The 13,233-nt window shown below is 40.0% G+C and overlaps 1 protein-coding gene across 2 annotated transcripts in view; it reads left to right on the forward strand.

Annotated features, from left to right (window-relative positions):
- RAD51 (RAD51 recombinase) overlaps positions 1–13,233 on the forward strand; it is a 35,651-nt gene that overhangs the window by 15,475 nt on the left and 6,943 nt on the right. For both annotated transcript variants that reach the window (XM_060005002.1, XM_060005003.1), the window contains exons 4-6: positions 746–863; positions 2,794–2,885; positions 9,462–9,556. In XM_060005002.1, the coding sequence (XP_059860985.1) occupies positions 746–863; positions 2,794–2,885; positions 9,462–9,556 (305 nt within the window). The remainder of the gene's footprint in view (positions 1–745; positions 864–2,793; positions 2,886–9,461; positions 9,557–13,233) is intronic.

Genomic DNA, 13,233 nt, shown 5'->3' on the forward strand with positions numbered 1-13,233 from the left:
CTTCCTTCTTGCTTTATGTTTAGTTTGCTCTTTCTTCAGTAACTTAAGGTGGGAAGGTTACATTATTGATTTAAGATCTCTCTAATATAGGCATTTACAGCTATAAATCTCCCTTTAAGCACTGCTTTTGCTGCATCCCATACGTTTTGGTATGTTTTGTTTTCATTTTCATTCATCTCAATGAATTTACTAAATTCCCTTGTGATTTCTTTGATTCATTGGTTATTTAGGAATGTAATGTTTAATTTCCATGTATTTGTGAATGCATTTATTTATTATTTTTTATAAATTTATTTATTTATTTTTGGCTGCATTGGGTCTTCGTTGCTGTGCACAGCCCTCCTCTAGTTGCGGCAAGCGGGGGCTACTCTTCATTGTAGTGCGTGGGCTTCTCATTGCAGTGGCTCCTCTTGTTGTGGAGCATGGGCTCTAGTTGCCCGGGCTTCAGCAGTTGTGGCTCGTAGGCTCAGTAGTTGTGGCTTGCAGGCTCTAGAGCGCAGGCTCAGTAGTTGTGGCGCACAGGCTTAGTTGCTCCACAGCATGTGGGATCTTCCCAGATCAGGACTTGAACCCGTGTCCCCTGCATTGGCAGGCGGATCCTTAACCACTGCACCACCAGAGAAGCCTGATAACTTTTTAAAGAGAGATCATTCTGGAAATTTTGTTAGATGTTATCTCTTCCCACTGTATGCCTGGTTTTTACTAAGCGTATTTCATCGATTTGGCATTTCTTATTTTTCCCCAGACTGAGGCAGCTAAATTAGTTCCAATGGGTTTCACCACTGCAACTGAGTTCCACCAAAGGCGGTCTGAGATCATACAGATTACTACCGGCTCCAAAGAGCTTGACAAACTACTTCAAGGTATAGTAATCCCTTATCCTGTGCTGTGAACTGCGGTTAGCAAAGCATCCAGGTTATAGAATATAACTAAATAAAATATTTGGGTCGGGTTTATGTGTTAGATAGAATTAAGAAATAAAGAGAAGTATTCACATTGAAGAAGGAAGACTGCTGGAGGGTGGTACTTGACTTAAAAAATACTAAAATTATCTGCCAATTAAATAATTTAATCTCCATTTAATATTACATTCTGAGAGTAAGCTCCCTCTGCCTAAAGAATAATTATAACCTTTTATCTACCACAAGGTAGAAAATCTGATGACTGGTTAAAACACTCCATGCTTGAATACTACTTTGTAGTATCAATACATTGTAGTGCACACTAATCTTCAGGACTTTATGGAAAGCTGTAAAGGTTTTGAACTTTTGAAAGCACTGCTGTCTTAAATTTTTGCAGAGTTAGATTTGGTCCTTGTTGCTTCCCCAAATATTCGATCATTCAAGTTTCCTTTTTTTTTAAGGGCACAAAATAGCATGGGTTCAGGAATCACACTCAAATTTGAGCATTTGCTTTCTCTCCTGTTCCCCGCTCAGCATTTACTGGCTGTATTACATGGTGCAGACTACTTATTGTGGTCTACGCCTCGGTTTTCTTATGTTCATAATGAGGACAAAAAGACTTCCTACCGGGACTTCCCTGGTGGCGCAGTGGTTAAGAATCCGCCTGCCAATGCAGCAGACATGGGTTCAAACCCTGGTCCAGGAAGATCCCACATGCCGCGGAGCAACTAAGCCCATGGGCCACAACTACTGAGCCTGCACTCTAGAGCCCACGAGCCACAACTACTGAGCCCACACGCCTAGATCCCGTGCTCCACAACAAGAGAAGCCACTGCAATGAGAAGCCCGTGCACCACGACGAAGAGTAGCTCCCGCTCACCACAACTAGAGAAAGCCCGTGCGTAGCAACGAAGACCCAATACAGCCATAAATAAATAAATTTATTAAAAAAAAGACTTCCTACCTTATAAGTTATTGGAATTAAATGAATTGATATATATATAAATACATAGCACAATGCCAGATACACAAGAGACATTTGGTAAACATTAGATATTATTTATAATTTATTTTTTGAAATGACTGCTTATTGACTTGTGATGGCATAGTTCTGTATATTGATTTGTGGTGATAGTGAAATGAAGCTACAGATGTGATAAAATTGCATAGAACTACACACACACAAATGAGTGCATATATACCTGGAGAAATCTGAATAAGCTCTGTGGATTGTATCCATATCAGTTTTCTGATATTGATACTGTATTATAGTTATGTAAAACGTTAACACTGAGGGAGGCTGGGTGAAGAATTCACAGGCCCTCTCTGTACATTTCTTTGAAATTTTCTATGAATCTAGAATTATTCCAAAATAAAAAGTATTTTTAAAATTACTGCTTGTTGAAAATTGGGGTTCTAAATTATGTAAACATCTTTCTGATGAGCTTCTAGGACATTTCTTTTTTTTATAAATATAAGTTTATTTATTTTTGGCCGCATTGGGTCTTCATTGCTGCGTGTGGGCTTTCTCTAGTTGCAGTGAGTGGGGGCTACTCTCCATTGCAGTACGTGGGCTTCTCATTGCGGTGGCTTCTCGTTGCAGAGTATCCGCTCTAGGCACATGGGTTTCAGTAGTTGTGGCACACAGCCTCAGTAGTTGTGGCTTGTGGGCTCTAGAGTGCAGGTTTAGTAGTTGTGGTGCACGGGCTTAGTTGCTCTGCAGCGTGTGGGATCTTCCCGGACCAGGGATCAAACCCATGTCCCCTGCACTGGCAGGTGGATTCTTGACCATTGCGCCACCAGGAAAGTGTTCCCCTAGGACATTTCTATGACTATTGTTTCTAAATATTTGTATTGTGCTAAGAGGTGTTTCTTATTGCTCTTCTATTAGGAGGAATTGAGACTGGATCCATCACAGAGATGTTTGGAGAATTCCGAACTGGGAAGACCCAGATCTGTCATACGTTGGCTGTAACATGCCAGGTGAGCTGTTGGGGCTCTAATCAGATCAGCAAGAATGTGTTGATTCCTGTTATTAGCAAGCATCTGTTAGCATGGGCAAAAAATGCACTTTCACTGTTTTCAGGAATGCTATAGCTAGGGGAACTTCCCGGGCCATCCAGTGGTTAAGACTCTGTGCTTCCACTGCAAGGTTCAATTCCTGGTTGGGGAACTAAGATCCTGCATGCCACGTGGCTCGGCCAAAAAAGAAAAAAAAAGGAATACTATAGCTAGTTAGAAGATAGACTGCTACTGCAAAACTTCCATAGCGTAGAAACTTTCAGATTATTAATTTCACCTACTTTCTTACCAACCACTAGGCCTCCCCTGGCTTCACCTGCCCTCTTCACTAGTTTATATTGTATGATTCATCATTAAATGATTCTTCATTAAAGTCATTCCTTTACAGATACCCTCAGATTTACATCCCCTATCTGAAGAGATGCCATTCCTAGATAAACCCTATCTGTCTTTTCAGTGCCTGTTCCCAAGTAGCTGATCATACTGGAGAAAAATCCTAACATAAAGGTGATTGGCATCACTTTAAATTCAAGATGACAGACTTTAAGTTAACATTTGATACTGCTTGGCAGACCTACTGAATTTCTCCTCTGAAAAAGGTTGAATTCAGGCAGACTTTTTCCCACTCGTTAGGACAGTTATCTCATACTTTGTCCTTTCTTCTCAAACCTTCATGCTTCTCCTCAACCCTCACTCTTAGCCAAATGACCTAACCTGTTCTTCACATCAAAACTACAAAACCCACCTACCTTTTTTTAAAAATTGATTTTATGAAGTATAGTTGATTTACAGTGTTTTGTTAATTTCTGCTGTATAGCAAAGTGATTCAGTTATACTAATATATACATTCTTTTTCATATTCTTTTCCATTATGGTTTATCACAGGATATTCTTTTTTTAAATATTTATTTATTTATTATTAATTTTTATTTTCTTTTTCTTTTTTTCTTTTTGGCTGTGTCGGGTCTTAGTTGCGGCACACGGGATCTCTTCATTGAGGCATGCGGGATCTTTCGTTTCGGCGCACGGGCTCCAGGGCGCACATGGGTTCTGTAGTTTGTGGCACATGGGCTCTCTCATTGAGGCACGCCAGCTCAGTAGTTGTGGCAGGCGGGCTTAGTTGCCCCGCGGCATGTGGGATCTTAGTTCCCTGACCAGGGATCGAACCCATGTCCCCTTCATTGGAAGGTGGATTCTTTACCACTGGGCCACCAGGGAAGTTCCTATCACAGGGTACTGAATGTAGTTCCCTGTGCTATACAATAGGACCTTGTTGTTTATCCATTCTATATATAATAGCTTGCATCTGCTAATCCTAAACTCCCAATCTATCTCCCCCCCCACCCCTCCATCGCCCCCCACCTCCAGCAACCAGAAGTTGATTCTCTACGTCTTTGAGTCTATTTCTGTTTCGTAGATAGGTTCATTTGTGTCATATTTTAGGTTCCACATGTAAGTGATATCATATGGTATGTCTCTCTCTTTCTGACTTATTTCACTTAGTATGATAATCTCCAGGTCCATCCATATTGCTACAAATGACAATAAAAAATACCCCTCAGCCCAACAATGTATTACTTTGGTAAACTCTAAAAAGGATTTTGGAGAGAGAGACAGTTTTATGGAAAGATGAGTTCAAAATTAGAGGTGGTGGGTTTGAGATGTTTTGAACAAAATGGTATTACAGATCTTCCTTGATATACGATGAGGTAACATCCTGATAAGCCCATCGTAAGTTGAAAGTCATAGGTCACAAATGCATTTAATACACCTAACCTACTGAACATTGTAACTTAGCCCAGCCTACCTTAAACATGCTCAGAGCACTTACATAAGCCTACAGTTGGGCAAAATCATCTAATACAAAGCCTATTTTTTTTATAAAGTATTGAATATCTCATATGTAGTTTATTGAATACTACACTGAAAGTGAAAAACAGAATGGTTGTAAGTGTACCAGCTGTTTACCCTTTGGCTCAGGCAGCTGACTGGGAGCACAGCACACTGCTGCTGCCCAGCATCATGAAAGTATCGTACAGCATATTGCTAGCCTGGGAAAAGATGGAAATTTAAATTTTGAAGTATGGTTTCTACTGAATTTGTATCACTGTTGCACCATAGTAAAGTTGAAAGATTGTAAGTCGAGCCATAGTTAAGTTGGGGACTATCTGTATTTGAATCTAGATAGATTATACTCACTTCTCCCATGGGCAAACTTACTGATGGAGTTGGAGAATAACTGAAAGGAAATCTGCCTCCTTTTAGTTTTTTTTTTTTTTTTTTTTGGTTTTTTTTTGTGTGTGTGTGATATGCGGGCCTCTCACTGTTGTGACCTCTCCTGTTGCGGAGCACAGGCTCCGGACACGCAGGCTCAGCGGCCATGGCTCATGGGCCCAGCCGCTCCGCGGTATGTGGGATCTTCCCGGACCGGGGCACAAACCTGTGTCCCCTGCATTGGCAGGCGGACTCTCAACTACTGCACCATCAGGGAAGCCCTCTGCCTCCTTTTATCATTATGACAGAGGGGGCTTCCTAGTATCTTTCCATTCAGTGTGAATTCTTATCATCTCAACAAAATAACAGTCATTGTTGGAACTCATTTATAAATTTAAAAATCAAATATAAATTGTTCTCTTTTGTGTTTTTTTCCCTTATAAAACAAGTTATGAACTATCCTTCATAATTCTGTATTTAAATAGCACTTTATAAAAAATGTTTATTACATCATTGTAATGCAGTGCTATAGTTAAAGATGGTATGTGCCATAAAAAAAAATATGGATTTTGTTAGGATTCTGTGTCTTGGGTAGGGTTCACATTTTAGTGAAACACATATATGTGCAGAGGCTAATATTATGAGACTGATTTTCTGAAGTTACCCAAGAAAATCTGTCTCCTCATTTTTTCATGTTACAGATATGTCCATCAGTCAATACTTCTGTCTTGAAGTGGTGAATGCCATTTCTTTCTTTCAGTATTTATTAATTTATGTATTTAGGCTGCACCAGGTCGTAGTTGTGGCATGTGAACTCTTAGTTGCAGCATGCATGCAGGATCTAGTTCCCTGACCAGGGATCGAAGCTGGGCTCCTTGCATTGGGAGTGCGGAGTCTTACCCACTGGACCACTAGGGAAGTCCCGCCATTTCTTGAGATAGGAAAATATTTTGCTTCTTCATGAATAAATGTTTATCTAATAGCTAGAGGCCCAACTTCATGGTCTTCTGTTTTTCTCATCATTTTCCTTTCTCACTTGTCATCTTAATTGTGTTTCTCTCCTCAGTTGCTCTACTGATCTTTTCATTGCAACTAAAATGTCACCATATGACAGCCACGTTAGGATTCCAGTATCAAGTAGACCTAAGCCATGTTGGCTCCATCTCATACATAACTCCTAGTAGAAAAAGAGTTAGGGGGATAGGAGAACTTTTAGGATAAGAGGGGAAGCAATGAGAAGAGGAAGAGTGGTATAGTAAGCTGTAGAAGCTATAGCTTATTGCCCAAAGCACCATTAGAAAATTGTTAGCTAAAGGGAAATAGGAGTGTTTAAAATATCACCCAGACATGGGTCATTTGACATGATATGTGACCTTTTTAAATAGAAATGATTTCCCCATGTTGTTTTGGGTTTTTTTAATCTTATTTTTTTTAATTGTTATATTTATTTTATTTTTGGCTGCATTGGGTCTTCGTTGCTGCGTGCAGGCTTTCTCTAGTTGTGTTGAGCGGGGGCTACTCTTCATTGCAGTGCGCGGGCTTCTCACTGTGGTGGCTTCTCTTGTTGTGGAGCACGGGCTCTAGGTGTAGGCTTCAGTAGTTGTGGCTCGCAGGCTGTAGAGCGCAGGCTCAGTAGTTGTGGCGCATGGGCTTAGTTGCTCCACGGCATGTGGGATCTTCCCGGACCAGGGCTTGAACCCGTGTCCCCTGCGTTGGCAGGTGGATTCTTAACCACTGCACCACCAGGGAAGCCCCCCCACCCCATGTTGTTTTGACAGGGATTCATGTGGAATAAATATTTCAAGTACATTACACAATATAGTTGCCATGGCAACTCAGCCTATCACACTGATGCTCTTAAGTTGTACAAACAGACTCCTATATTGGAAATGTTTATTAAGTTGTCAGATAGTGCCTATTAATAAACTGAAGGAAAATTCTAAAATATATCCTCTCTATAAAAATAACTGAACATTCACAGTTGGCTGAATAACTACGGATCTTTGATATTTTTTTCAGAGAAAAACAATTCTAATTCATTAATAATAGAAAGGATTACATGTCACCAGCCTAAGAGCTGGAACCAGAGGTATAGAGAGGGTGTTAGATTACTATTTAAATCTAAACGTTATCACCTCACATTTTTTCAGGTTTTCTCAACTTAATGAAGCAAAACCCCACTATATATTAGATCTCTGTCTAATAGTGAAGTTACATAAAGTTGGGAGCCATACTTAGGTTACAAAAATGAATAGCCCATGCTTGTTCAAAGTTCTAGTATAATTTTAAAATTCTGAGAAGACAGTTTAACATAAGTATCAATTTTAAATGCACGTGCCCTTGACAGAAAATATGTCTTACAGAACTTTTCACATATAGTCAAGAATAAATGTGTAAAGAATCTACACCATAGCATTATAAAATGGTGAAAGTTCAAAACAACTTGCATCACTACAAAATAGGAAGAAGAGTTAAATTATGGTACTAAGCAGGTATTAAAAATAGCTACTTTGGTGGTGTCCCAGCCCAGTAACACAAGATGGCTGAAGTGGCACTGGGAGGGTGAGGTGGAGGAGACAAAATGCAGTGGGGTGCAGAGCATATAGTCCATCCCCTTGTGACTGGCCCAGCAATACCCTGGGACCATGTCCACTTCTCTGCTGTCAGTCGGCCTACCAATGCCATGCCAGCCACTCATGGCCTCCCTTCTCCCAAGGAGGTCTATTTAGCTGGAAAAGAACTCCCTCGCATGCTAGCACTAAAGATACAAGAAAGTGAGAGAAGGGAGAACTTCATTCATCTTAATTCCTGGGGACTTAGCCCCCTGAATGTGAAGATTTTCTCCTCCCCCCAAACTGAGGCAGCTTCTGCTTTCTGTCCTCTTGGCCAGTGGTTTTAAACATTTCCTCTATCAAGACCCTCTTTTGTTATTATACATATCCTTTGCTCCTTTCATGGATTCCTAAGATTTGAAAGATTTATCTGCCAGCCTGCATAATGATAGCGTAATCATTTCCCCCTTTCCAAATTAACAACGCCTTCTGTAATTGAGTATACGCTAAAATCAGTGCCCTAAGAGGTGGAGGATATCAAGTCTTCCAAGTACATTCTGTATGTCAGGCACTGTGCTAAACAGTTTACATGAATTATCTAATCTTCAAAACAGTGCCATAGGGAGATTTTATCTACATTTTACAGAAAATGTAGAAACTGAGAATTAATATTCTCAGGTTCACATAGCAAGTGGCAGAATCACATAAAAAGTGTTTGTATGAAAATGTATAGAAAGTGATCTGGAAGAGGACTCCTGTGGGAGATGGGAGTGATAAAGAAGAACTTCCAGTTTTTTACTTTTTTCTATATTGTTTGAATTTTTAATACAAGCATGTAGTACTTTTGTAATTTTGAAAAAATACATTTTCTCAGAAATAGGAAAAGAAAATTTTGGTGCTACCAGGCACTTAATGTAAACTGTCCTGAGGGATTTTCCTCAGAATTTAAAGGTGTATTAGGCTCCAAAGTAGATTTCAAGGGTGGAAAATACACTTTAGCAACATTCACTTAAAATCTGTAGAACTCAGGGTGTCTGGTGTGGGATAGGTAGCCTGAAACAGATTTCCCTGAGGAGCTCAAAAGACAGTTTTCATGTCATTCCTCCATTTTCTTTCCTTTTTTAAAACTCTTTGTATTCTTCCTTTTCTGCTTTTGTTCATTTTTAACATCTGTGTGTACAATTGGAGCAAACATCTTTTTATTCTTTCTTGTTCATACTGTAGACGTGCTAGGGATGCCCCTGGGGTATTTCCAGTCTCCTTTAGCAACCCTAAGGAATGAACTCTGCTCAATAAAGTGAAGTGTAAGTGTGGTCTGCATATGCTAAAATTAATTGGGTATTGGATCAGGGTCTCTTACTTATTAAAGCTAAGTAAATGATTTTCCAAATGTTTGTTGTCTTGAGAGAATTGATCGGTCGTGTGTTGGTATACAGTCATAGAATTTAAAAAAAAAAAAATTAGAAGTTTTTTTTTTTTTTTTTTTTTTTTTTTTTAAGAATTTTGTCACCTACTTTGGTCTATATTTCCAAGCACTCCAACTCTGGCTAGACTCTAGCCTCACGTGTTATGGGACACAATGAGCCTCATATCTACTACTAACTGTATTTCTATCAGAAGTGAATGCCTCCTCCCTACCTCTGATTGTCACTTTAAAGTGTTTTTTCCTTTTGCTTTACTGGGGGTGGGAGGAATTATAGACCCATCATGAGGAAGTTGGTCAGTTATATTAGAAGTACAGTGTCATTTCCACTGTTCTTTTTCTCTCTAGCTTCCCATTGACCGAGGTGGAGGTGAAGGAAAGGCCATGTACATTGACACCGAGGGCACCTTTAGGCCAGAACGGCTGCTAGCAGTGGCTGAGAGGTAGGTTACTGGATCAGGTGAGAGAAATATGGCTCCATATGTCACTGTAGTGATTGCCAGGGCTAGTCTGGCTGAAGGGTGTCTCTTCTTCTCTCTTATTGCTCTGTATCCCAAAGTCATATGTGTGTTTCAAAAGAATAACCTTCCTTAGAGAAAAACATGCTCCTTTAGTCAAAAATCTATGAGTTGCTGTCAGACTGGATAAAAAACAAGATCCAACTATATGCTGCCTTCCAGAGAACCACTTAGATTCAAAGACACAAATAGGTTGAAACTAAAAGGATGGAAAAAAGATATTGCATGAAAAGTAACCATAAGAGGGCTGGAGTGGTTGTACTAATATCAGACAAAATAGACTTTAAGACAAAAAAAATCAGTAGAGGCAAAGAGGAACGTTTTAGAACTAAAAGATCAGTTCATGGGGAAGATATAACAAATGTAAACATATAGAGACCTAATAGAGCCCCAAGATATGTGAAACACAAATTGATATAATTGAAGGGTGAAATAGACAATTCAAGCTCACTGGGGCCTAATGCCTCACTTTCAATAATGGATAGAACATTTATCAGATGCCCTGATAAAGAGCATCTACAAAAAACCTACAGCTAGCATCATTTTAATGGTAAAAATCTGAATATTTTCTCTGTAAGATTGGAAATAAGACAAGGATCTCCACTCTCACTACTTATGTTCCACAATGTACTGTAGATCCTAGCCAGTGCAGTCAGGCAAGAAAATGAAATAAAAGGAATCCAGATTGGAATGGAAGATGTAAAATATCTTTATTCACCAATGATATGATACTGTATGTAGAGAATTCTTAGGAAACTACACACAAAAAACTGCTAGAACTAAATTAGTTTGTTGCAGGATGCAATCTCAATATGAAAAATCCATTGTACTTCTGTATACTGTAAATGAACAAGAATTAATAATTCCATTCACAATAGTGTCAAAAAGAATAAAATACTTAGTAATAAGCTTAACCAGAAGTTCAAGACTTGTACACTAGGGACTTCCCTGGTGGTCCAGTGGGTAAGACCCTGTGCTCCCATTGCAGGGGGCCTGGGTTCGATCCCTGGTCGGGGAACTAGATCTTGCATGCCACAACTAAGACCCGGGATAGCCAAAATAAATTTTTTTTTTTTTTTTAAAAGGGCTAGTAGGGGCTTCCCTGGTGGCACAGGGGTTGAGAGTCCGCCTGCCGATGCAGGGGACGCGGGTTCGTGCCCCGGTCCGGGAAGATCCCACATGCCGCGGAGCGGCTGGGCCCGTGAGCCATGGCTGCTAAGCCTGCGCGTCCGGAGCCTGTGCTCCACAGCGGGAGGGGCCACAACAGTGAGAGGCCCGCGTACCACAAAAAAAGAAAAAAAAAAGAAAAAGAAAAAAATAAAAAAGGACTAGTACACTGAAAACTAACATTGCTGAGAGAAATTGAAGATCTGCATAGAGAAACATTCCACATTCATGGATTGGAAGATGCAGTATTATTAAAATGGTAAGGGAGTTCCCTGGTTGCCTAGTAGTTAGGATTCTGGGCTTTCACTGCTGTGGTCCAGGTTCAGTCCCTGGTCGGGGAACTGAGATCCTGCAAGCCGAGGTGCAGCAAAAAAAAAAACAAAACACCTCCCCTCAAATTGATCTATAAATTCAACAGAATGCCTATTGAAATTCACCAAGACATTTTTGCTGAAATTGACAAGGTGATTATAAATTAATATGGAAATGTCAAGGACCCAGAATAGCCAAAACATTCTTGGGAGGAAAAAAAGAACAGAATTGGAGGTCTCAGTCTTCCCAATTTTAAAACTTACTATAAACAACAGTAATCAAGACAGTGTGGTGCTGCCATAAGGAGAGACATATGGATCAATGGAACAGAATTGAGAGTTCAGAAATAAACTGTTTTGGGACTTCCCTGGTGGCGCAGTGGTTGAGAATCTGCCTGCCAATGCAGGGGACACGGTTTCGATCCCTGGTCCAGGAAGATACGTGCCACGGAGCAACTAAGCCCATGCACCACAACCACTGAGCCTGCGCTCTAGAGCCCATGAGCCACAACTACTGAGGCTGTGTGCCACAACTACTGAAGCCCACGCACCTAGAGCCTGTGCTCCGCAACAGGAGAAGCCACCGCAATGAGAAGCCAGCGCACCACAACGAAGAGTAGCCCCCACTCGCTGCAACTAGAGAAAGCCCTTGTTCGGCAATGAAGACCCAACACAGCCAAATAAATAAATTTATAAGAAAAAAAGAAATAAACTGTTTCACTTATAGTCACTTGATTTTTGAAAAGGTGAAAGACAATTTAGTGGAGGAAATAATAGTCTTTTCAATAAATGGTGCTAATGTAGTTGGATATCCACCTTACCTTACACTATACATGAAAGTTAACTAAAAATGGATACCATTCTGGTGATTCCTCAGAAAATTAAACATAGAATTACAATAAGATTCAGGAATTCCACTTCTGAGTATATACTCAAAAGAATTGAAAGCAGGGACTCAGATAGTTACACACCAGTATTCATGGCAGCCCTGTTCACAGTAGTCAAAAGGTAGAAACAACCCAAGTATCCATCAACAGTTGAATGGATAAACTAAATGTCCTCTATACATACAATGGAAAATTATTCTCAAAATGTAAGGAAATGCTTACAGTATGCTACAACATGGATGAACCTTGAAAACATGCTAAGTGAAATAAGCCAGTTGCAAAAGGACAAATGTATGATTCCTCCTATATGAGGTACTTAGAGCAGTCAAATTCATAAAGACAGAAAGTGGAATGGTGGTTGCTAGGGGCAGGGGTGAGGAGAATGGGGGATTATTGTTTAATGGGTACAGAGTTTCAGTTTGGGATGGTGAAAAAATTCTGGACATGGATGGTAGTGATGGTTGCACAACAACGGGAATGTGCTTCCTGCCATTGGACTGTACACTTTAAAAAGATTAAAATGGTAAATTTTATGTTATGTATGTTTACTGTATATATATATATATATATATGTATATATATATTTAAAGAATGATAGTCCTATATTTAGCTAAAATTATAAAACTTTTAGGAAAAAAACAGCAGAAAATCTTTGTGACCTTGAAGTAGGCAGAGATTTCTTAGATACAACACAAGAAAGCATAGTCTATGAAAGAAAAAAACGATAATACAGAGTCAGTTTTCATTTAATCAAAATTTGAAACTTCTGTGCTTCAAAGAGCACTATCAAGAAAATAAAAAGACAACCCAAAGAATGTGAGAAAATATTTGCAAATCATATATCTGATAAGGTTCTAGTATCAAGAATATATAAAGAACTCTCACAACCCAGCAGTAAGACACCCCAATTAAGAAATGGGCAGGGCTTCCCTGGTGGCGCAGTGGTTGAGAGTCCGCCTGCCGATGCAGGGGACACAGGTTCGTGCCCCGGTCTGGGAAGATCCCACATGCCGCGGAGCGGCTGGGCCCGTGAACCATGGCCGCTGAGCCTGCGCATCCGGAGCCTGTGCTCCGCAACGGGAAAGGCCACAACAGTGAGAGGCCGTGTACCACAAAAAAAAAAAAAAATGGGCAAAGGACTTGTATAGACATTTCTCCGAAGCAGATGTAAAATGGCCAATAAGCACATGCAGAGATGCTCAACATTATTATTCAAGAAGAAATGCAAATTAAAACC

Source organism: Delphinus delphis, chromosome 2 (assembly GCF_949987515.2).
Source record: "Delphinus delphis chromosome 2, mDelDel1.2, whole genome shotgun sequence".
In the NCBI taxonomy this organism is placed as follows: domain Eukaryota; kingdom Metazoa; phylum Chordata; class Mammalia; order Artiodactyla; family Delphinidae; genus Delphinus; species Delphinus delphis.